The sequence below is a fragment of the Lampris incognitus genome, chromosome 10 (genome assembly GCF_029633865.1).
Source record: "Lampris incognitus isolate fLamInc1 chromosome 10, fLamInc1.hap2, whole genome shotgun sequence".
Lineage (NCBI taxonomy): Eukaryota > Metazoa > Chordata > Actinopteri > Lampriformes > Lampridae > Lampris > Lampris incognitus.
In genome coordinates, this window is record NC_079220.1 from 47620911 (window position 1) to 47645984 (window position 25074).

Here is a 25074-nt window from a genome sequence, read left to right on the forward strand (position 1 = left end):
ATTTGCAAAGAAAGAAATGGAGAAATGGTCTAAATTTGACACTTCTGACCCCTTTTAGCCTCCACTTTCACTTCCGGGTCAAATGGACCCGAACAGTATCTCTGACATAAACATGCGGGGGGGGGGGGGTTGCAAGTACATGAAAGGAACCATTTTCATTTTAAATGTTGATTACACTAAGGCCAGCAGAAGACGTTTCATACTGAAAAAAATACTTTAAAATATATTTCCTGGATTGGCTGAAGTGGGAGAAACTGTCCAGAGATCCTTTTCTTCAACACTTCACAGACTCATCTTCTTGGGGCAGATTGTTTACAGGGAAGCCATTTTCGAGAAAGGCCAAATATTAAGTCACACTTGTCCCAGGATAGGGGTCCCGCCTTCGTTTCTAATCCTGAGGTTCGCCCTTTTTATTTCTTGATAAGTTTTTTTTCCCCTGTGGAGTTTTTCCTGAATTGAGATGGATATGGGTTTTGCACATCGGCACTAATTCTGTTTTGATCTGTTGGGAGAGTTGTCGTTATCGTAAAGCATTCATGGTACGGTCCTAAATCGTAATTCAGTGTTATACAGATAAAATTTGACTGGACTTGACTTGGTGTCAAGATTTTATGGTCAGATGAAACTAAAGCTAAGTCTGAGAATTGTGGCAACAGCATCATGCTACTCCTATTCCTACTCCTCCTACTACTATTAATACTAATACCACTTTCGGCTGCTCCCATTGGGGTCGCCACAGAGGATTATCCGTTTCCCATCTCTTTCTGTCCTCTGTATCGTCCTCTGTCACGCCAGCCACCTGCATGTCCTCCCTCACCACATCCATAAACCTCTTTGGCCTTCCTCTTTCCCTCTTCCCTGGCAGCACCATCTTCAGCATCCTTCTCCCAGTATACCTAGCATCTCTCCTCCACACATGTCCAAGCCATCTCAAACTTGCCTCTCTCGCTGAATGGCTATTCAGGAGGAGGGGCTGGAGAGCTTGTTTCCACCGAGGAAACTAAGGACAGAGTCAATTACAGGCAAATCTGTGAAGAGAGCCTGTTTCAGTCAGTGAGACATTATTTACAGCAAAGGCCCATGTTCCATGCCTCCCATTAGGACAGTGACCCAAGCACTCAGCAAACATGTCACAGGAGATGTTTGGTAAATAAGATTAACATTCCGTGATGGCACAGACTATATAGGCCCATACTAACATTCTATGACAAATCTGTGGTATGCCCTGAAAACCGCTGTCCAGTGATACTCTCCATATCAGAACTGCAACAAATTTGTACGAAGGCATGGACAAAAATGTCTACTGCTCATACAGACAAACCTGAGAAGACTCACAGCATTACTTGCAAATCTACAAAGTACTGACTATATTTATAATATGTTTTGCTTTAATAATGTGTTCGATCTAATGTGTTAGTGAAGGGGGAGAAAAATATATAATGCATTTAAATTCATAGGTGTAGTCTTCAACCCCACCTAAACCCACAAAGTTTAGCTGGGGTTGAAGACTTTCTGAAGGCACTGCATAATGTAATGACTCCTATACAGGCAAAGCCTAATGAAGAAATTTGACATTCTCTTCTAAAGCCTTCGAGTCGTAGATTTAAGATCCGAAGTATAAAATAAGAGTGTAAAGCGGAGAATAAATTACAATTTCAATGCTCTTGTTTTCTTCACAATTCAGAAAAGTAACCAACATCCTTTCTCTGGTTCTGTAGATTTGATCCTCTGGTCTTCTCCCGGATCACCACCTTGCCGTGATGGAGAAGCTTGTGTGTACTAATGACGAAGCGCGATCCAACAAAGACCTCAACGGCGGAACTGGCAGAAGATGTTTCCAGGTCGCAAAAGCAGTAAAGGCGGATGAAGGCTGCAACAGAGGGTGGTCCCCAAGCGCATTGGTTCTCCATACCATTGGACTATGGCCACCCCCTGCCAAGGACCATGGAGTGGCTGCAGGTGCATCAGCCACTCCACGTAAAAAGCTGTCACGCACCAGGGGTCCTCCCATTATAGAGCTCCAGGATTGGCCTCTATACCCACCTGACCCAGAGGGACCCAGAGGGAAGACGGTCATACTCGACCCCGAGTGACCGCCGATGATCCTCTGGCGTGAGAAGGAGTGTTGACCTCCCAGGTCAGATAGTACTGAGGCTGATCTTCTGGTTATTTCTAAAGTATTTCTGATCTCTAATAAAACAGCGCTCCCTGCCATGGCCCCCTGGATGACACGGTCAGCTCTGAGCCCGTGGATGACTGCAGGAACGTTTATTCTGGGACAGAGCCAGTGTACAGAGCCCGCATCTCCCTGTAAAACAGACTCACAAGAGCCATGCTACTATAATGATCCTTTATAGTGAGCCTTGTAGCTGAAATCTGTGATTTTTCTCCATTGATGAATACTTATTTAATTCATCTGGACAATGGAGTCATCTGACATAATACTAACTGGCATCTTTACTATGGCTGGAGACACTCTCCATTTACCGCTGTGGAAATGTTTGACTGAACAGCACCAACACTGGTGCTGCAGCAAACATGTTCCCTCTCAGGCAGGAAAAAAGGGATTAAAATAGGATGACGACATGGTGACGCTTCTGTTGGACAATTTGCTGACCTACCAATTCTGCAATCAGTGTTCCCATAGAGTTTGATACAGATTGTAATACATAAGCTTATCTGTGTTAGCTTTGGTCTGAGGATGTCAGTTTTACACGGGTGGGAACTGTTTACTGCTGAGCCGATGACACACAAGCGACAATGGCTGCTACACCTTGTTTGTAGTTCTCGCTGCCAGAGGGAGAGACAGATTGGGGAAACCATGGCTTTCAGTGTTAGATTTTGGCTTCCCTGAAGCATAATGACTAGTAAATATAGTCAGTGAGTGGTAGTAAGTAAAAGCTTAATGACTTGAGGCCCTCCAGTTCCCCAGATTTCTGTATTCGAAAAACACAGGTGCTGAGCCCGCTAAGTTTTTTGTTGTTGTTTGGTGCCCTGTCCCTTTGAGAGCTGCACATGCAGTTCTCAGTTAACTATGCAGCAATCGCTGCAAAGCAGTATCTAATGATGTTCAATACCTACTTTAGGTGTACTGAAGTGGTTTACTGGGCATACTGGGATGGATGGTTGGCTGTAAATTAAAACTCTATCTAGAGCTGCATGGGCAATATATCGGTGTAATATTGATGAACGTTAAGATGTCGTCTGGAATTTTGGTTAATATTGCGATAGAACAAATATGGTCATTCCTTGGTCTTTAAAGGCTGCATTACAGTAAAGTGATACACTTTTCTGAATAAGGAATGCCTCTACCTGTTTGGTCCTCATATCCACATTACTAATGAGCAATCCATCCATCTTCCAGGCCGCTTATCCTAATTAGGGTCACGGGACACTGGAGCCTATCCCTGCAGTCGTTGGGCAGAAGGCAGGGAAACACCCTGGACAGGTCGCCAGTCCATCTCAGGGCAGACACATTCACACCTAGGGACAATTTAGTATGGCCGATTCACCTGACCTACATGTCTTTGGACTGTGGGAGGAAACCCACACAGACATGGAGAGAACATGCAAACTCCACACAGAGGACGACTTTGGATGACCCCCAAGGTTGGACAACCCTGGGGTTCGAACCCAGGACCTTTTCGCTGTGAGGCAACAGCGCTAACCACCTGGCCACTGTGCCGCCCTTACTAATGAACATTTCTCAAAAATTTATGTAAATTATATTGTGTAAGCACCAATAGTCACTCCTAAAATATATTATTTACAGATATATTCAGTCAAAAATATTATTTCCTTTTCTCGACATCACCCAGCCCTAACCTTACGCCCCCCCCCCCCAATTGTCCCCCTTTTTCTCCCCAATTGCATCTGGCCAATTGCCCCACTTTTTGAGCCGTCCGAGTTGCTGCTCCACCCCCTCTCTGCCGATCCGGGGGGCGCCCCGACCGACCAGAGGAGGTGCTAGTGCAGCGACCAGGACAAAGACCCACCTCTGATTTCCCACCCGCAGACACGGCCAATTGTGTCTGTAGGGACGCCCGACCAAGCCGGAGGTAACACGGGGGATTCGACCCGGTGACCTTGTGTTGGTAGGCAACGGAATAGACTGCTACGCTACCCAGACACCCCCTAACCTTATGCTTAAACTCTCAAAGGATTTGTCTTCCGCTGTGGAATAAGCGGTCAATCCACCCCAGGGGAAAAAGCTTTGCATCCTGCACAGTTTGGGTGGACTGTTTAGTCCCTTACGTTGTCCCTTCCAAATTCAGGGGTAGATTCATTTGGAGCCTATGACAGCCGGGGACATGATAGAGACAGGATGATGTGCTGTTCCACAAGCACTCCATTTTAGAGGCTTGGGCATGAAGGCAGCATTTCTCCTTGAGAAGAAAGCCACATATTCATTATCACCATTAACAACACTACTTAATTATTTGCAATCCACGCTGAAACAATGAGAAATGGTGCAGCAACAAAACTTTTATAGGGCTTATTAGTTTCACTTTTATTCCTGAGGGTGAGTAAACAGTCATTAAACAATAAGGCTTAGCTTATGTTTTGGTCGGGGTAATAAATCAAGGCAGTTCAGTTAGCAACAGCTTGCCCAGATATTAATTTGATTTTACACAGGAGACAAATTCTGGCTGTCATTGTGTCATGATTCCTCTTTTCAGCAAAATACTTCAAGGTCCATTAGTGGGAAAGCTCTAAATTTGTCTTAATGTGGGGGGGGGGGGTCAACTTCCACCTTTACCATGTTGGTGAGTTTATAATAAACCACCATAATAAGTCTGAAACTGCACAGAAATCGTGATCAGCAGCAACCTGTTTAATCCTAGAAAAAAAAATTAACTGTACTGATGCTACCATGACAAGAAGTGTAATAATGCCTTTTTATAACGGAGGCAATGCATTGTTGACTCTTTTGTGGGCTGACGGTTCCAATAATTTTAGTTTGACTCGTCAATCAGGGTACTTAAATTTGTGTTGATTCACACTGACGATGATTATCTATACTGCAGCTATAGGTCCTTAGGCAGAGCTGTTCATTTGGATTTCTTGGCCCTTAAGTGATTCTCTTAAGTGAAGTGATTTGCCTTGGACTGATCTAACACCAGTAGGAATCCCGTAGTGTCTGGTAGGATTTCTTTGTGTGACATCTTTTTTTTTTCAAATAGGATTTTCCCTCCTTTTTTTCTCTGAATTGAATTGTGCTTGGCCAATTACCCCACTCTTCCGAGCCGTCCCGGTCGCTGCTCCACCCCCTCTGCCGATCCAGGAAGGGCTGCAGACTACCACATGCCTCCTCCGATACACGTGGTCGCCAGCCGCTTCTTTTCACCTGACAGTGAGGAGTCTCACCAGGGGGACGTAGCACATGGGAGGACTACGCTATTCCCCCCAGCCCCCCCCCCCCAAACAGGTGCCTCGACCAACCAGATGAGGCGCTAGTGCAGCGACCAGGACCCACATCCAGCTTCCCACCTGCAGACACGGCCAACTATGTCTGTAGGGACGCCTGACCAAGCCGGAGGTAACGCGGGATTCGAACCAGAGATCCCCATGTTGGTAGGCAACGGAATAGACCGCTACACTACCTGGACACCCCTTTGTGTGACATTTCTAGTCTGACCCAAGAAAGAACTGTGGCTTGGATACAGTCCGGGTAACGGGGTTAAAGAGATGTTAAAGGATTTTTTTTTTTAAGCTGCAACAGCTCGGTGTTTATCATGCGTAGGTCTATGATAGTTTGAATGGAAGGTAAAGGGTTGTCGGTTGATCACCGTGTGCATCAGTTAGCGTGTTTGTCTGTAAACACGAGTTGGTTTCGATTTATCTCAGGAGCCAAGAGACTTGTCCTCATCTCAGACCAATGTGTAACTGGATACTGCCCCACTAAGCTAGTTGTCTTAGTCTTGTGACATACACAAGGACGATAGAACTTTTTGTGTTGTTAGAGGCATAATTTGACCTGCTGCAGGTGTCATCCCTTAGTCACAAACTGCACACACTGATTAACATGACAAACTGTCTAATTTGAATCTCTAAGGTTTTTTATAAGTCTGTAAGAGATTTATTTATCCTTTTACAAAAATCAAGGAGGAAAAAAAAAACTGAAAACACTTTGCAATTCTCTCAGAGAATGCCCCTGTTGTGTGCCTGTGCGCTTCACATGGGGTGGCACTCAGTCTCACACTCCACACAATACTGCTGTCTTCTCGGCCTTCTGTAGGAGGGGGATGGAGCGAGGGAGAGAAATTGAGGAAAAAAAGGGAGATGGTGAAGAACAAGGAAACTGAAACGAGGGAATGGAAACAGAGTTTGATGAAGTGGTAATGGCTGGTGGTTGGGGGGGCGGGGTGTATATCCCGGGATGAAGGATGGGGTATACACTTAGGGAGTGTGCGGCACTCGTCGTGACCGTCTCAGCTGGTCTGTGCCGACACAACAGCTGTAAGTCACAACAGCTTCCTCCTCCACCTCCTCCTTCATAGTCCTCTCCTCTCCCTTTACAGTTTGGTTGCTAAGAGCAGCGGTTGTTGTTGGCATCAGTTCAAGAAGGCATCCTTAGAGTTCCTTTGCCCAGCAGAAACTGCAGGACACGGTCCACCAGAAGGGCGGCGACAAAGTCCACCACAAGAACCTGGGCAATGACTAGTTTGAACTAGATGGGGGGCAAACAAGCAGCAAGTTAGCTTGTTGACTGCATTATTATCCTCAGGTACTTAAACCATAAAATGCTAGACTTAGTAAAATAAAACACAGAAGTTGACCATACAGGCTCACCTCAGTTGGAATATCTACTAGAGCAAACTGTTCATTGAATTCTGGTGAGGAGCCAGTCAGCAGTCCCACAATGGCTAAACCAGAGAGGGCAATACTCCATAGCAGCGGTCGATTCTCTCTGAGAGACTCCATAAATGGGTGACCCTATCCGAAATGAAAGGAAATGTCATGGGTCTGTTAGCCAATAATGAACGTAAATATGTTTCATAAACGTTTTTCGAAAAGAGAAATGAGTACCTTGTAGTTAATGGCAAAGGTGGCCATCTGCATGGCCATGGACATAATGTACACGGTGCTGTTGATGAGACTGGGTTCAAATTCTTTATACAGATCCACAAACTGCTCTGATCTGCAAGAGAAAGAAGAAATGAAAGTGATGTAAAACTTCGTGTGATGTCTCTCTCTCTCTCTCTCTCTGTAAGTGTACGTATGCCTCTTTTACCTGGGGGGACTTCTGCTCTGTGCCCCTTTGTAAAGATACACCAGGCTGCAGAAGTGAACACCAAACTGTAGAAGTACTGTCAGCACCGTGTATAGGTTAAAGATGTTTGGTAAGGGCCGCTCTCTTGACAAGGTTTTCAGTGGCTGCATAGAAAGGAAGAGAATAAAGAACATATTTATACCTTTGGAAGATCACACTTTAAATTGACAAACTGCCCCCCTCCCATAGGATAAGGAGAAATAGATTGAAGATACAAGTGTATTTGTATTGCCCTTAATCAAAGTTACAGTCTCATCAATTGTTCATTCATTCAGTGAAAAACAAGTAGATGACAAATGACAACAGACGACACCCTCTAACTTCATAGCCTCAAAAACACCACTTAATTTCCTTTACAACAGCCAAAGAAAATTGGGGTGCTGGCTCTTTATGAAAGAAAATGGGTGTTTTCAATCTTCTACTGCCTTGTTTGTGACTTAAATAAAGGTAATTACTCAGCAGTAATAATATTTTGGCAACAGCTGATGTCTATCCCTGTTAAAATCATCTCAAAATGTCGTTATATAACTAAGGCCTTTGCATAAACTGTGTAGAATGTATTCTACAATAAGGCAAATATTCTTCACGTCTGCATTTTCACGTTAACGTCTTCATACCAGTGCAGCATGGGTAACCTGTATCCTGTACAGCACCTGCTGTGCAAATGCTGCATATTTGTGAAATTGTTTTAAGCTTTTTACATTCTGTAAAGAAGATCCTTATCGATCCCGAATTTCCCCAACTCCCTTTCCAATTAAGATACTCAGATTCTTAGATACACTTTTGTAGATGTCCTTTGGTATTAGTTTTTCTGCTTCGGAATACTGTTCTTTTCCGCATGAGCATCAGAACAACTCAAACTCCTTGTATCTGCAAATTCACATGGCTGAAAACAAAACCTGACTTGACTTTTGCACGTTATAGGTTGTGTCTATATTTTGTACTTAAACAAGATTCTCTCTGTGAGGTTTGAGATGACCTTGAATAAGAGCGCAACAAATGAGACACGACACAAGCCTCCCTCTCAGCGCGGTGAGGCTTTGATCAGTTCACATTACACTCTCACCTTTGACCTAGAGATGAAGAGGAAGCAGCCTGCCAGCAGCAGGCCCTGCAGTGTAGCCTGGAAATCGCTGAACTTGACCCCCTCGAGGTAGAGGACAGACTGGCTGTAGGCCAGCACCAGGGCATTCAGAGCCAGGATCTTAAACATCTGGAGTGTCGTCACCAGAGTGCAACGGCCCTGCTTTATCACATGACAGACTGGGGGAGGGGTTGGGGGTGGGGCAGAGAGGACGCAACTAGCTTCAGCGGGGGAGGAGTGGTTGTCTATGTAAACATTTACCACTGCTGGCGGTAACTGTTAACACACAACTGACTGTTTTATGAATGAGGCACAACATAAATCTCCCTCTGAGCATGCAGAAGCTGTGATCATTTCACATTATGCTCTCACGTCTGACCTAGAGATGAAGTTATGAATGATATTATGAACGTGTGTGAACTCATCACATCATTACAAACGAGTGTTACTCACTGCACTGTATAGAAGACAGTTTGGAGGTGAATGGGGCAGCGATGGAGGCGTCTCCTAGTTTCACTACTTGGATCTGATCCTCTTCAAGCTCCCGCAGCACTTGGCTGATCCTCTCCTGCAAAAGAATGAACTCTAAATTGAGATAAGCACATTACAACTACTACACAATGCACCCAAGGGCACAACAAAGAAAGGAAATCAATAATGTGCACTACCTCCTAGGATAGGATTAACAAAGAGAAGCAAATGCATTCCAACATTTACAAAGACGAGCATACACACGTGTGCACACAAACACACCTTTTGTGCTGCTAGCTGCTCTTCCCTTTGAGCCATCACCCTCTGCCTGGCTGCCCTTGAGTTCATCTTGCCTCCTGAAGTTGCAAGAGGTGGCAAAGGTCTGGTCTCTGCCAGAGATGCCTCCTTTTCCTTCCCCTTTTTCCTCCTCTCTGGCATGCGCTCAGGGGCGTTGGCTAACAGTGCGACACCTAAGGGGTAGAACGAGACCGTCACCAAGACTAAAACCTGATGATATTTTGTGTTTGTAGACACACAGGCTTGGGGGACTAATGGCTTTGCCTTGTGGTTGATGAAGCTCACCTATGTGGGCATGTTTGAGAGCTCCTACATCGTTTGTTCCATCGCCGCACATCAATGTCACATAGCCGAGGCCCTTAAGGCTAGTTATCACAAATTCCTGCAACAAAAGAGATTATTATTTCAACTTAAGAGGTAAATAAATAACCTTATACACGATGTCAACAAATAATCTGACTTTCAAGATGTGGACCTAGCTTAACAAATGTTTCCATCAGCAAATGGATCTTTGAAAGAGTGAACCACACACGTTATTTGAGAGAAAAAAATTCAAACATATAACTTCATTTCAATGAGTGACATCAGTCCTGAATGAAATCTCAATATTTCTATGCAAATGTGAGAATACTCATATTTGCTGGGATACATTTGCTACAAGTGTCATGTCGCTGCTGTCAATAGAAGATTCTTAAGTAACATGACTGAGCCCTTGTCTTCCAGGCCAGGACTCTAGCAGATCTGAGCAAACAAGCTGTCTGATTTGCAAAAGCCAGTTGAGCCCCGCAAACATTTGCCGTTTGTCTGTACATCTCAGCAAATACCGACTGAGAAAAAAAATCTTTCACACAGGCATCGCTACAGAGAATCTGACAGTTTGAGTCAATGCACCTTCTGTTTTGGGCTAACCCGGGCAAACACTCGAACGTGCGGCAGGAGGGCGCGAAGTAGTCGGGAATCGAAGCTCAGTCTTGTCAGCCCCTCACCCGTCACGCAAAGGTCATACTGATGGATGAATGAGGCAATTGAAGGAGGGGGTAGTGGTATATGCACGCTGCCATCTATGGACTCCCACTGCCACTCACCTGGAGGAAACATGAAACAGCACATCAGTTAGCACACCATTCTTTCTAACCAGAAGACGAGTAATGTGACTTTTATGACAAATTTTATCATTAACCAAGAAAGTTTGCAAGGGATATGATTTGTGATGCTTAACAAAAAGAAAATAAGGACATGAACATGACCTTCCAAAGTATCACTACCTGAACCTATCAAAACCAGAGTACGTACATAAGAATTTCAAAAGATCTTGCAATGTAAGTTGTAAGTTAAGAACTGGTAAATAATAGGTATCTTTCTGTACAAAAAGAACAGCGTTCAAAAAGTAGCAAACTAGCAATCACACATAGGAAGAGTTTGCATGTATATCCAAAGGAGTTGAATCAAGTGCAACTGGACTTGGTATATATCCGTGAAGACGTTTTGCCTCTCATCCAAGAGGCTTCCTCAGTTCGTGCCTTTCTGACTAGACCAAGCTAGTCTGACTGGCTGGTGATGAGACTCAGAATTTATCCCCTAGGAGTCGTTGTCAGAGCTATTGATATGTGTGGCTCTTTGTGATCCAATGTTTACCAACGCCCGTCGCTAACAGAGCCATAGATATGAGTGGCTCTTTTGTGTACCAATGTTTGGCCGCGCCCGTCGTGAGAGGCGAAATGTCTTCACGGATATATACCAAGTCCAGTTGTACTTGATTCAACTCCTTTGGATAACCATGACCTGGATGAATGAGAACATTCACAGACAGTTTGCATGTAGCTGGTTTCTACTATACATGATTCACATATTAAAAAATGGACAGAAAAGAAAACATGAATGTCTACGGGGAAGATACTGACCCCCCCCCCCTTTTCTCCCCAATTGTACTTGGCCAATTACCCTACTCTTCACATCCGGCTTCCCCCCCGCAGACACGGCCAACTGTGTCTGTAGAGACGCCTGACCAAGCCGGAGGTAATATGGGAATTCGAACCGCCAACCCCCGTGTTGGTAGGCAACGGAATACACTGCTACACTACCCGGGCGCCGGGGGAAAATACTGACTTGAGTGGGTGTTTTTATTTTAATAACCGGTTTAGCTCTGTGTGACATAGACTATGACTAGGGGGTGAAAGCATGACTGACCCGGGTAAGGACCTGGCTGCAATATGAGTGTGTGTTCTTTCTGGATAAAGTGAAGCTCTTTTGCCACATGGCAGGCCGTTAGGGGGTTGTCACCCGTGATCATCACCACCTGATAAGGGGCAAGAAAAAAGGAATTAGATATAATTTTAACATTTCATTGTGTGTGTATCTGTGTGTGTGTGTGTGTGACCAAAAATTAAATAGTTTAATTACGTGATGTGATGCTTCCTGGATCTCTCTGATGACAGCCTTGCTGTCACTCTTGAGGGGGCAGGAAACAACGATGAACCCGGCGAAATGCAGGTCGCACTCGAGTGCCTCTCGACTCATCTCCCGCACCTGTGCAGACCCGCAAAAATGCAGCTTATTTTCTGACAAATCCATCGGGACTAGACCAGACAATCAGGTAAATCAGATATGATGGCAACTTAAGAGTTGCTTCTGAGGTCAGAATTTATCAGAAGAGAGAAGGGCTGGGTAATATATGGATATTATATCGATATCGTGATGCAAGACTAGATATCATCTGGGATTTTAGATATCGTAATATTGTGATATGACACAAGTGGTGTCTTTTCCTGGTTTTAAAGGATGCATTACAGTAAAGAGATGCAATTTTCTGAACTAATTAGACTATTCTAGCTGTTATATTATTTGTCTCTACCTGTATGGATATCATATCCACATTATTAATAAGTGTTTATCAGACATGTCATTGTGTAAATATTTTGTGAGAGCACCAATAGTCATTACAATATAGTCATTACAATTGATATATTGTAGTCAATTGATATATTGTATGTACAATAGTCATTACAATTGATATATTGTATATATATCAAGATACCTCTATCGATATCTTGATATATATATACAAGATATCGATAGAGGTATTCAATTCGGTCAAAAATATCGTAACATTTGATTTTGTCCATATCACCCAGCCCTAGAAGACAGTAGGAAAAAAAAGGACCTGCTGATGGCTGAGGTGTCCCATCTCTTTGTATCCCAAGGCCAGCACTCTGGCCCCTTCTCGGGACATCTCACTGTGAACCTCGTCATAGCTCGCTGGACACTCTGAGAACTACAATCACAGCTGGCTTACAAAAACAGACACACTTAGATGCACTTGACTAACCTGAAAGTATTCTGGGGTATGTTACGTGGACGCTATCTCTATCTACCATTCGCCTGAGTGTCTCTGGGGCTCCTTTGACTGTGGAAATGTAGCAGAGCTCAGTGGAACCCAGTTTCTCGTAGGAGGCCAGGACAGACATTCTCTTCAGCGCACTGGCGAAGTGAAAACGCTGGTGGATCTTGAGTCCCTGGGTTTTGATGCCACGTGGAAACACCTTCTCATCTGGTCAGAGAGACAATCAGTCAGTCAGTGCCTCAGTGGTGCTTATACAGATGAACTAGCATAATGGTCGGGTTCCAGTAGACTAGGCAACACATTTGGTAACAGAAACATTGAGCAGCTGTTGTCGTGTATTTAGACTAGGGATGGGATGATGTAGGATTTTATCACAGATTGCAGTAAATAAAAAACATTGATGAAATGTCGATCGCAGTGAATTTCCATTTTCGGGATGATCGTAAATGGGGATAATCGTGACTATCCTCACTTGAGTGACTTGAAAAATCTCTCTCTCTACACTGCATGCTGGGAGTTACGTGCTATAAATCATTTATGCTCGCTCATGCATGACTCATCTACCCGCTGACAGATCGGGTGTTTGACGTGCAATTTGGACTGTACTCTGTTTTTTACTTCAGATATTTTTTCCTCTTTCCATCTGTCTTTTCTGCATGATCAGGTAAGTGTTTCTTCAGTTTGTTGGCTGATTGGTGACTGTCCTGCAGATTTTTGCTGGTTGTTTTGCAAATGGTGTCCACCGAGACACTACCTCCATCCATCTGTCATGTGATCCAGATAGCCAGAACACAGTGTGATGAATGTGATGGTGGAGGAGGGTTTTGTTGGCCGTAGGAGAGCAAGTTGTCATTGTGATTACCCGCTGGGTGTTGGGTGAGAGTCTTCTATCCTTGTTTTTCACTAAAAAGGATGTTCACTAAAATTAGGTTAAAACCTAATATATGGCTGGACCACAACTACATTTAGAACTAGGAGAGGTACCCGGCGTTGCCCGGGGACAATGTTCTCACCAAAACAACCAACACAATCTGATCTTCACAATATAATCAATGATGAAATATAAGATAATTTATTATATGATACATGTGATAAACAAATGTTGAATAAACGAATCTTATTAACGAAAATTATCAAATGTCATAATTTTCAATCCATTCATCAAGCTTCTTTGCCAACGTGTGTATTAATCACTCAGTGCTCAAGCGCCTCAGGATAAACCACGTTGCGTGCCTTCAGGTTAGCGTTGACAATGTTAGGTGTAGTGCCTCCCTTGACCACTGGAAGGATTTGCTGGAAGTCTCCACAAAGCATCGTTGGAATGCGTCTTTCACAAATAAATAATTTGACTTGATTTTTGAAATATTTTTCGAACTGCACAATCCTTGGAAAGTGCTGATTCTAAAGATACATTTGTTTTTGTTCTACAATGAGTATGTCTGGAGTTTTAAGCAAACATACAAACGTACTCTTGCTTTATATACGTATATAGAAGCAGCTCTTTTTGCACGATTATGTTTAAAAAGTGGCTGTTTTGACATCGGTTCCATGAACAACGGCTGTACTGAACAGCAGTTTTCAAACCTTGATTATTTATACAGTTAAATAGCACCAATTTATTTTTATATGAAATAATTACCTGGCTACAACCACTGCTGCCATGATCATTGGAAAGTCTGGGTGTGACACCCCTTATAAATGCGCTTCAGTTACCACCAACACTGAAGACGCTAATAATTTTCACTCTAAGTGTGGCTATTGGCAATGATGTTTTGTGAATTGGACTTTTTTTGCAATGAGGCATTTCAGTAGTATCCATGAGCAGCAATACATTATATTCGTTAGGGTTTGAACCGCTGTGCAGAGTCATGGCCAATAGGGAAACTCCATGTTTACCAGCAATGTCGTTCGGCCGACCAATCGTGTAATTTCAGCGACATCGTTGGTCACCTGATTCAGCAGCCCAATTGTGTCAAACTCATCACTCAATCAGTCAGTCAGGGACAATCGCGTTTGTAGGGCTGGCCCTGCTGGCCAATCCCGCTAGAAAGATGTGTGCCCCATCTGTGATGCAATAAAAATATTTGTTTCTTAACAAAATGTAAAGTACTTCCAGTATGTTTTAGTGCGCCATTTTAAGCATATTTTGATGATTATCGGGATAATATCATACATCACAATTATTTTGGCCAGGAAAATCCTTACATGAAATTTTCATATCGTCCCATCCCTAATTTAAGCAGAGGATATCTGTGTTTTGAAGGGCTTACATCAGAGGGTATGTTCGCTTATATTCACCGTATATCTATGACAAACCAAAGCTGATCTAAGTATCCTTTGGGAAGGAATGCAACTTCTATTCAATGCTCCGCAGCCAAACACTGACACATTACTGTAGGAGCCTAAATGCAGTTTACTGATAAAATATAAATATTTGACTAATTAGCATGCAATGATTTACAGTTCATATTTACAGTAATTCAATAAGTTAATTGTTTGATTCCTTGCACTTAAAAGGTGTGTGAATAATTTAAAATGTGTAAGATCTCATTTATGTTACATTTATAATATTTGAGAATAGGTGACTGTAATTGTTGCTTCCCAGTAACTGCATGTACCTTTTATTGTCTTCTGATACTTTTGCGAGGAGAGTTGCAGAAGAATGGGGGGGGGCGTGGAGTTAGGCAAGGAGAGAGTGGAGCCACACAGTTTTTTTTACCTCTCGGGCGCCTGTTCTTATTAACTTTTTTTTTTTCGTTTGCTAATCAACAATCGTTCTGTACTAAATATATCTTGTGTCGAAGTAAATAGTTAAACTTTACAGAGTGATCCTGTGGATATTTGTTTATTTCTGATGTGGATACGGATGAAGGGAGGCATTAAAGCATCAAGCTAAGGCTTGTTCTTTGGAAACCTACAATTACTTTTCAATTGGACAGTCTGTCCATTCAATCAGCCCCTATATGGGTGGTTTTGGACAATACAAGGCAAAAAGACATTTATTTGACTTCCCTGTCTACAGGTCCGGTATTGTTTTTTTATCTAAAACCAGCTACAGTAAATATGCTTCTCAACTGAAGCAAAGAATCGTTTAGTGTTTGTTTTCACACAAGCAAAGAGTGAATGAGATCATTGATACCGCACAGATTACCAGCCATGATTTCTCCGGCCACAGATGGCAAACAGAAAAAAACAATACCCCATGATGAATAGCCTATACAAGTGCATTCAAGACATATGGTGTTCAAGCATATTATGGCAAAGAATAGATACATTGTTTCCTCTGTACTTATTTATTCTGTAAAAGTGGTGGTTGTTGGTAATATTTGGATTTGGTTCTACTTTTTAGAGGCCCTTAGAAAATGTATCATCTGCAATTGTTAGCGTAGAAATTATGACGCATGGATAACACGCACAAAAGAGCAGGTGTGCCACCAAACCTCCCAACTTGAGCCCCCTCCTCCCCCCTCCACATGGCATCGTGTTTTAAGTCTCATGTGACAAGGAACAATTTGTGCTCGGTTGTGCTCTATGACCAACATGTTATACGACAAATATGCAATTTTGGATTAAAACCATTATATAAAGTACCTGTAGACCTTAGTAAATGTGTTTTATAAAACAAAAAAGATGCAATTCATGGAGGAATTGCTCACATTGTCACATCTACATGCCCCCCCCCATTCCTTTTCCCTCTGCATCTGAAAAATTGCATTATTCTGAGAGTTGTTGCTCAATTGAAACCACAGAAATTTTGGCAAATAACTGGATGACAGCTATATGTTGCCTGAACTAATTTGTAAGTGAGCTGAGCAAACATAAACCCACACAGTGCATATGTGACAATGCTTGTATTCACAACCGTGCGCACGTACACACACACACACACAAGCAATCTACACAAAGCCCTGTGCATTTAGTGGAGGTCATTCCCCGTTACCTTTAGTGAGGGTCCAGTCCGCAGCAGTCAGCATGGCTTTCTCCAGTGGATCTCCTACCAGCTGTCCATCATCGAGGGTGACCAGCGAATGGCAGGTGGCCACCACTCGATGGGTGTTTACTGGGATTTCAGATACCGGCATTACCTCCTTTCCTTCCCTGTCTCACACACACAGACACAAAGGCATCAGTCAATGGGATTCACAAAGAGAATATAAGATGATGATTTTTAGAGGTCCCCACAGGGAAACTGAATTGTCCAGCAGCAAGTATTAAAAAAAAAAGTGTCACAAAGCAGATCTCAACAGCGCAAGAAAAACAAACATTATATTTACACTACTCTATGAAACTGTAAAACCTATAGTGTGGGTAAAGATAGCCATCCACAACAGTCCTCTCTATGAGAAATGAACAAACAGAGCAACGGTATCCAATGCTGTCAATATCAGAAATGAAACTAAGCTGCTTCAGCTATCAGCCAAATACCATACCTACGAATACTGAACACTTCAATAATAGACAAGATTATCCATTCATCCATTATCCAAACCAATTATCCTGCTCTCAGGGTCGCGGGGATGCTGGAGTCTATTCAAGGAGTCATTGGGCGGCAGGCGGGGAGACACCCTGGACAGGCCACCAGGCCATCACAGGGCTATTTCATTCAAATCAAATTATAAGTTCAATAATAGACAAGATTATGTGCTATGAAAAAAAAGGTCCTTCGATGAGATGTCACAGTGGCAAAGGCAGCTGGCGTGTTGGTAGTGTAAGTTAGTTCATGATGTATGTAAATATAATCTTGGGCCGCACTTTGACACATAAAGTTACCAACTTAAACAGCAGCATTGAGCAGCTTAAAGAGATACTTTCATGCCGTTTCTGAGAACATTTTTAACAGGGGTGGTTTGAATTACAGCTGAAAGGTAGGTGTAGTTTTATGATTACATCGCTATTGGCTACTGAAACTCAGGGTGGTTGCGTGGGTGTGGCAGGGTGGTTGCGTGGGTGTGACAGGGTGGGCTAAACACTGAAGCTAAACTGCTTGCTGTAGAAAAATTAGAAATTCACTGGTGACAGCCCCCTTCCTGCTGTCGTCACTTTACAAAAAAAAAAAGGCAAGCAACAAGACCACCGACAGCAGCTTGAGGTTGAGGATGTGGAAGACGATTCCTCTTTCTCAGTGGAAGTTGACTACTCGCCTCATGAATATGTTGCTCAGCCAATACAGTCATATTCCTTCGAGCCAAAAGGATGTGTCCCCGCTTTTATTGCGTCCCGCTACGGACGCACCCTCTATGCTAATGATAATTCGTGATGCGGGAAGTTACCACATTTTCGCCAGTTACTTGGCCGCCGATATCTCTCATCTGGCCATAAATGTGATTTTAGGGCTACCATTTGTCTCATCAATCACATCCACACTCCTTACATCGATTAACAACAAGAAAAGTCGGATTTTGATGCAAGTGTCTCTTTAAGCTCATGCCTTGTTAATGCAACACACTCTGCGTGGCAACATGTCAATATTTTTTTCCAAATATGAGGCCAAGTGCACCTGAGACCTGCCACTCCTCGCACCACCAGACTGTCACTAGTCAGGGTTCCCGTCTTGTCGAAGCAGCAGACCTCCACCTTCCCAGCAAATGGAATTCTGAAAGGCTCTGTGCAGAACACATCTAGAGGCATCGGGGAGCAGAAAGAGACAGAAAGAGAAAAAGGAAAGCAGATTGACATTAAAAGCGAGTAAACCTGTTAGTTACGCAAACCCATATACTGTATGCATGCAAAGAAACGGGAAAGACACACTCACAAAGTTTAGCCAGGGCGATGAGAGATGTGTTGACTGCCAGAGAGAGCTCTATGGGGAGCTCTGGTGGTACCACAGAGGTGAGGATAAGAGTGCACTCTAGAAATAGCTTATAGCGGTTCCTGCTCAGGTCCTTGGTCCCTGAAAAGGGGGGGGGGGGTTGAGCACATTGGGATTATTAAGAAACTTTGCTGTACCTTCACCTGAGGTTATTAAAGTAAGTCTACCACTAAAGTTTCCACTGCCCTCAGGGAGAACTAAATGCTCAGTGTGTTGCTCCTGCGCCCCTCACCTTCTATCCACACGTAGCCAGCCGCAGCAATGGCAAACACCAGGAGGAAAAGGATAAAGATGAAGGTTTCCAGATTGTTTGCTGTCACTCTTTTGACACCAAAGAGGATGGTCCGCAGTAGCTTACCCTATAGGCAAATACACCCAATTGCAAATAATAATCGTTTCACAAAGATAATTGTCTCTCTTTTGTGTAAGATTAGGGTCAGAGCGTAACAGTTGAGTATCTGCCTACCTGAGAGGTATAGAATCCCGTTCTCAGTACGTAGGCCACACAGCCATTGTCTACAGCTGCGCATTAAGGAGAAGATTAATGAGTATATGTTTCCTTTTGAGAAGACAGGGGAACAGACACCGCTCCCCTGTCAAATGGACTTCACTTTGCTATTCAAGGGATATGTTTATCATCAACTTAAAAACAAGATGTGGGATTATTACTCACGTTTGAGACCAGCGCTGGCCTTCAGAGGTGAGGTGTGCTGGACCACTTTGGTTCCGCCAGAGATCACATGGAGACGAGAGTCTGTCTGGAGGTCCAGTATTCGCTCTGGGTCAAGGTCCTCCACTGGCTCCTAAAGACACGACAAAAATGACATATCAGAAATCACTTAAAAATAATAGCACAACAACAAATAAACAATAAAAAGAAAAGCAGCTAGAGGGACAGTCATTTCTATCTACATTGTATTAGCATGTTTTTTTTTGTACATCCAGTTTTCCTTCTTGTAAAATATTGGAGAAAAAAAAAGCAGCAGAGTTGTTATACACACATGAGGCATACACTACAAAGTTTACCCCCCTCAGCTTTGTGCAGTTATCACATATGTGTATTTGTTTATAACCTTCATCTGGGGGACAGACTCTCCGGTCAGCATGGCCTCATCCACAATGCAACGGCCTCTGAGGAGGAGGACATCACAAGGTACCAAGTTGTCCTGAGGTGAACGCCCTGGGAGTGAGGGAACCCGCATGCATCATCATCATCATCCTCATCATCATCATTACATTTATAAAGCGCTTTTCTAGACACCCCAAAGCGCTTCACACTGAAGGAAATTCACGTCCCTCTGGTTGATGCAGTATTTCAAAATGAAGGACTGAGCAGGCAACTGTTTCTTAGTTGTAATTAAATGCACACGAACACGCGCGCGCACACACACACACACAGAGTCAGGCTGATGTGAGTGAAGAAAAAGAAAATAATGTTTCCAGATAATGATATAGGAACCTTACCTATTGAAACAATGTCTCCAGGGACAAGCTCATCACTAGATACTGGTCTCCACTTCCTGTTTCGATATACCTTTTAGAAAATGCACACATGCACACACACACAGACAAGCTATTTGGGACACAGTATAGCTTGACAAATATACAGGAGAGGATGAGGTTGGCCACGTATAATCTACTCCCTGTTAATGTGTTCCAAATTAAATATGTTAAATTCTAAACTTGATGAAGTCTACCTGGATCATATATGGTTTGTTCCCCATGCGTCGGATTTCAGACATGTTTCTCATTTGCTGCTGGACCAGGGAGGCCTCAAATGCCACCAACATGAAGAGTGTGAAGACACTGTAGTACCAGTATTCATCCAGACACCACAGCCCCACACAGAAGACCTGACGGGTGGCACAGAATCCATAACTTCATATTCAGACAGTGACAAGTTCATCAAGGTCAAAAAGACAACTACAAACAACATCTAGGATCTCTGTAGCCTCTCTGACACAAACAAACATTGTGAAAGAAAATCTGTTCTACAACCAACCAAATCATTCAAAACAACTACAGTTGTGCATTGATGCATTTGATGAAACACAGCCACACAACACAAACCTGGAACACAAAAAATGGAGCAGTAGCTCGCTCTTTGAAGAGCTCCAGGAAATCCGGCACCACCATCTCAGCGCAATTGGTGCCATAGCGCTTTTCTGCAACTCGCAGTTCTGCCTCCTCCTGGTAGCCACGCCAGGCCTGAAAGTAGCCCATTGGCTGACTGATGGGAAACGCCACTGGGAGGAAACATTTCTTCTCTTTGCTGTCAAAGATGTAACGAATCTTCTGAAACTCAAAGGAGAGAGTCCCCTCGCCATTTTCATCCTAGCAGACAATAGTAGAGGCAGAAAGAAATTTAACTGAGTGGGTGGGTGTGCAGACAATATTCATACTTTTCTGCAGACTAATCCATAAAATTCCAAAAAGAGCAGAACTGGGTATATGTTTCAGGTTCCCTGCACCACAGTCAAGCGCAAACAGTTGTGTGATTGACATACTACTTACTATGTATCACAAACTATAACCAATGGTGCTTTCATTTCACTCTAAGGTCCAGTTTCAAGTTATAGAGGCAGGCAAGGTCAGATCAAAAACCTGCTCACAATCACCAGAAGTTAACACATTCCTTTAGAAAATGGAAAAGGGCAAAAATGAACCGACCTGGTCCCTTTGAAGCGCCACTAGCTCAGCAGAACCGTTGTTTGGTGTCGGTATGACCTTTGCCAGTGTAGCCTTTTGTGGGTCTGGTTCCTGCGATTACAAATTAACAGGTGAGAAAATCCACACACTCTGACATGTCACTCTCGCTGATTGTTGATTCCTGAGTTGTGCACATTTGCAGCATCACAAAACGAGATATGCTCTGCACACATACACATGTAATACGCAATTCCAACACCTTCTCAAATAACACAAAAAGTTACCACTTTAGACCATCAACACATGATAAATCGTGTACAGAGCTCTGAATACAAATTATAAAAACTACCTGGAAACGTCATCATGCCATTAGGATCTTTAATAGCGAAGATGAACTCTGTTCTACGCTACACAATCCGTATCACGCCAGTCCAAATATGTACGAAAGCAATCGTGGCAACGTTTCCCAGTCATTTTCTTATGACCAAAGTGGGTGCAAACAGCTTTCTATTAAAAGTAGAAATCTGCTTTATTTCACAAACAGTGGATAAACCGTGTTCCTTGGTGTAAATTAATTAATTACCTTGGAGCAGGTGAGCCAGCAGTGCGCGTGCACCGACCAATAGCCAGACAGCGCCGTCAGGACGTGCGCGATCCCGATAGCGGCCAGCGCCAGTAGGCCTGCCTCCGGATACTCGGTGGCCCCGTACACTCCTAACCAGGCGTACAGCCAGCCCGGGTAGAGAATAGCCAAAAACGGGAGAACTGTACCGTGTAATAGCCGGGGCCTTCGCCTGCAGAGCGTCACTGAGCTCACCAGCTCGTCGCTAGTCCCGTTGTCGTGTTGGTGGTTCACAGAGGGGGCCATTTGCTGCTTGCCCGACCCATGAATTCCGTCTGTAGCCATATTCCCTGCTTTCGTAGATTCATTCATTGTGCGTTCCTCACTTTCCGGGCCCCCTCTATCCCTCCACCACCCCCTTGGTGCGGTAGTCGATAAAAAAATATTATTCTACACAGTACAGTGTCCGGTACGGCGTTCAAGATTTATATCGCTCGTTCGGTTCTCACTTCCGCGTACGCAATCACGCAAAACGATGCGACGCTTTGTCGGCGGTCGTAGACCGACCCGCTCGGCTAGCGGGAAAAAAATCCCACAACATACTCCGAAAATTCGACGTCTCTCCGGTTCGCGGGCGTGTTTTTAAATTTATCTGTGTGCATAAAGAGTTTTGGCTGACCAAACTAATGCAAGTGTGGAAGGATAATTCGGTTATAAAATAAAATACCTCTTTAAGAAAACGATGCCGTCACAAAATGAGGCGTGTGCGAAGGCTGCGATTGACATTATACAAACCAATGAAATCGGGGCATCGTCGCGCAGTCAAAGTTTTCCTCCAATGGGATGGTGATTACGTGTGAGCGTCAGTAAACTCTACGCAAATATGGCGCCACACGCTGAAACGCTGTCACCGATAACCTTACATTTTCAGTTTATTTAAACCAGACCCGCAAATATTCTTCAGAGCAACATGTAAGAAACGCGTCTATTGCTTCCACGCTTTTGTTTCGTTGTCATTATTTAGATAGTGAAAATATTTATACTATAAATAAAAAAAACTCATGAGAATCGTGTCTGGTCCTTAACAAAACTGCAGAACCAGAATATATGAATCTATTTCGCCGGAACTTGAGGGTGTATGGCTTATTGGACTTGTCCAGCATGTGTTCACTGATTTACATATGTTTATCTTGTCTAACCTTTCAGGCAGGCTGCAATGGAAATTACGGCAAAATATTGCCATAAAGAAATGGAAGAGTATGGGTCATGTGTGGCTTCTCATCCATCAACATGGCAGCATCAGTGTCATGCGCTTAAGATGAAGGTCGCAGAGTGCACTTCTTCACAGTAAGGCGATATATCTTTTTTTATTGTCTCCTGTATGATGTAGACATCCTTACACCCACATTCCATTAATCTCAGTTAGTTGTAAAGGTTACTTTTGTTCATTCCTCAATCTGATTTTTAGCCCAGTGATCCAGAAGATCCGGTCTAGTTGTTCCAAGGAGTTTATGGAATTTGACCAGTGCCTCCGAATAAACCAGGCCAAACCTGACTCCTGCTCACCACATGTAACACGCTTTCTCTGTTGTGCAGAGACAGTGGACCTCTCTGAAGTGGGTGAGTTTTGCAGTATCTGTTCATATATAGCTCAAGGTAACAAACAGTTGAGAAAAGTAATTACTGAGGGGAACAAGAGTTAGGGAGGCTCATAACAGTACATGCCTCTTCACTGTCCCCCTCAATAAGCCAGCTTTATGGGTCTAACATCACTTCACTATGCTCCAACATTTCAGAGATGCAAGAGTTTGTGCTTTTATTACATAAAGCCAAACACTTACCAAGGCATCTAGACTGAACATTGAGATCCGTGGGGCCCCGTGTTCGTGTTGCTATAGCAACACGGGGCCCCTTTTTATTATTAAGTGGGCTCAGTGTTGACAATCTATGGTCTGTAGACATTTGCACTATGTTAAGACATTTATCGATCATCTTTCCCCAGCTACGGATCCAGTCCCTCAGCCCTCATAGAATCCAGTGACCACCCACAAATCTCCGGGCAGAGCTATCTCAATAGCAGCACTACAGATGGATTTGTCAACCAGTTTATGTACAGTTACATTTTTTTGACTTCTTGTCCTTATGAACGGAGACAAGATTAACACCTTGCTACCGACTCATACGCTTGGAAATCGCTGTCTTGGCGAAATACTGTAAATTTGAACATTTTGACAGCTCACTGCGAGACCGACACTGGTGCATGTGGTGTGAGAGTGTAGATTAAAAAAAAAATCACGACATGTCCCCTTGTACTTGTTTTGCTCCTCCATCCTCCGCGTAATAATGTTTGTATGAAAATTAGGTTTTATGCTGTGAGCAATAGAGTGCGGTACAGAGATTTTTTCTTGTGTTAAGTCTTTCATTAAAACTAATGTCAGAGTTGTATTACTCACCCTGTGATGGTTTCATGTGTCCCTCCCACACCCCCGCCCCCTCTCTCTTAGGTCTGAGTCACAGTAAAATATTAAACTGGAGCGTAGCTATCTCTCCCACACGTCTCTCTTCGCCTGTCCACTGACTGAGAAACGGGGAGCTTGGGTGGGTGGGTGGGGGGGGGATTATTCATTTCTAATCAGTGGGACTACTGGGAGAGCCAGAGGGGAGGATGTTGAGTTATGAGTCCTTTGACTATGAAGCAGAACAATAACATTCTGGTACACTTGTTAAAGGTTGAGAGAGGGTAATCAAGCCGGAAAAGATTCTTTCTCGCTAATGTAACGTCTTCGGTTTTTATACCCTTGTGCAACCGTGACTCCCAAACCGCCGCAGCATTCAGGACAAATATCAAAGGCATACTCTGAAGATGAAACCGCAGATTGTATTGAAGATATGGCAACGGTACATTTAAAGCACATCAATTGGCAGTCACCAAACGAAGAAGAAGAAAAAAAGAAAAAAAGTCAAGATAGTAGGAACTCCCCTAATAGCACACAAATAAGTTACATTCACAAAAATATCACTGTAGAAAGTCTTGTTAGTCAGTGATTAAAAGGTAATCTCACAAGAGAGAGAGTCACAAGGTGGAGTCGATCGCTGGTACCTCAACGAAACGATCGACATCTACATGGAGTGACTTCACGTCCACACCAGTCTTCATCTGGTCCGCGTGGCCGTGCTATACGTCTTGCGCAATACTTTGTATTTAGGCTGTATTTTCAGACCTTTTTTGTGACACACAAATATCATGCTACAATGTAAATATTTGTAGATTATCACAGAAGAAGGTACAAAATATCTACCTAACCACACCAATGTCTCAGGAGATGCTCTGAATGAAGACATTACAGAAAGTGACTAGAGCAACTGTACTAAGTGGAACCACACAGTCATATATTCACATTTATTTTACATTAAAGCACACCGTCATGTACCCAGTGTCCTAACTATTGGGAGTTACAGAGTCATTGGTCACTTGCAGCACCGCTTCTCAGCGAATACAGTATAAAATAAAAAGGGAGAGTTAAAGCGTCAATCCCTTTCACAACCCTGTTTCCACGTAAGGCTCTTAAAAGGACCCTGTAAAGTTCCC

The 25074-nt window shown here is 43.4% G+C and overlaps 2 protein-coding genes across 2 annotated transcripts; one reads left to right on the top strand and one right to left on the bottom strand.

The window, feature by feature from the left end:
- Positions 1-4498: 4498 nt before the first annotated feature.
- atp13a1 (ATPase 13A1) lies at positions 4499-22070 on the bottom strand. The gene is made up of 25 exons (XM_056287870.1): positions 21507-22070; positions 20945-21034; positions 20345-20608; positions 19972-20127; positions 19739-19808; positions 19348-19454; positions 18948-19077; positions 18741-18796; positions 18507-18633; positions 18218-18355; positions 17963-18083; positions 16406-16563; positions 12497-12672; positions 12286-12396; positions 11526-11651; positions 11313-11421; positions 10017-10210; positions 9411-9507; positions 9111-9298; positions 8811-8925; positions 8340-8536; positions 7235-7377; positions 7030-7141; positions 6793-6936; positions 4499-6670 (listed from the first exon to the last, which is right to left on the bottom strand). Exons 1-25 carry the CDS (start codon positions 21855-21857, stop codon positions 6560-6562), a joined length of 3591 nt encoding a protein of 1196 aa, XP_056143845.1. The 5' UTR covers positions 21858-22070; the 3' UTR covers positions 4499-6559.
- A 286-nt stretch (positions 22071-22356) lies between these two features.
- On the top strand, positions 22357-23940 carry LOC130120040 (coiled-coil-helix-coiled-coil-helix domain-containing protein 5). The gene is made up of 4 exons (XM_056288655.1): positions 22357-22457; positions 22692-22832; positions 22954-23105; positions 23488-23940. Coding segments are annotated over exons 1-4 (324 nt in total). The 5' UTR covers positions 22357-22455; the 3' UTR covers positions 23517-23940.
- The last annotated feature ends 1134 nt before the right edge of the window (positions 23941-25074 follow it).

What these genes read in the sequence shown, in the direction of transcription:
- atp13a1 (XM_056287870.1), bottom strand. Translation starts at nt 21,857, where the DNA reads ATGAATGAATCTACGAAAGCAGGGAATATGGCTACAGACGGAATTCAT. An exon ending in TGGCTACGTGTGGATAGAAG is followed by an intron (nt 18,356 to 18,506) that starts GTGAGGGGCGCA and finishes CCCCCTTTTCAG; the next exon opens with GGACCAAGGACCTGAGCAGG. An exon ending in CGAGGAGTGGCAGGTCTCAG is followed by an intron (nt 16,564 to 17,962) that starts GTGCACTTGGCC and finishes TGTGTGAGACAG; the next exon opens with GGAAGGAAAGGAGGTAATGC.
- LOC130120040 (XM_056288655.1), top strand. An exon ending in GCAGAGTGCACTTCTTCACA is followed by an intron (nt 22,833 to 22,953) that starts GTAAGGCGATAT and finishes TCTGATTTTTAG; the next exon opens with CCCAGTGATCCAGAAGATCC. An exon ending in AGTGGACCTCTCTGAAGTGG is followed by an intron (nt 23,106 to 23,487) that starts GTGAGTTTTGCA and finishes ATCTTTCCCCAG; the next exon opens with CTACGGATCCAGTCCCTCAG.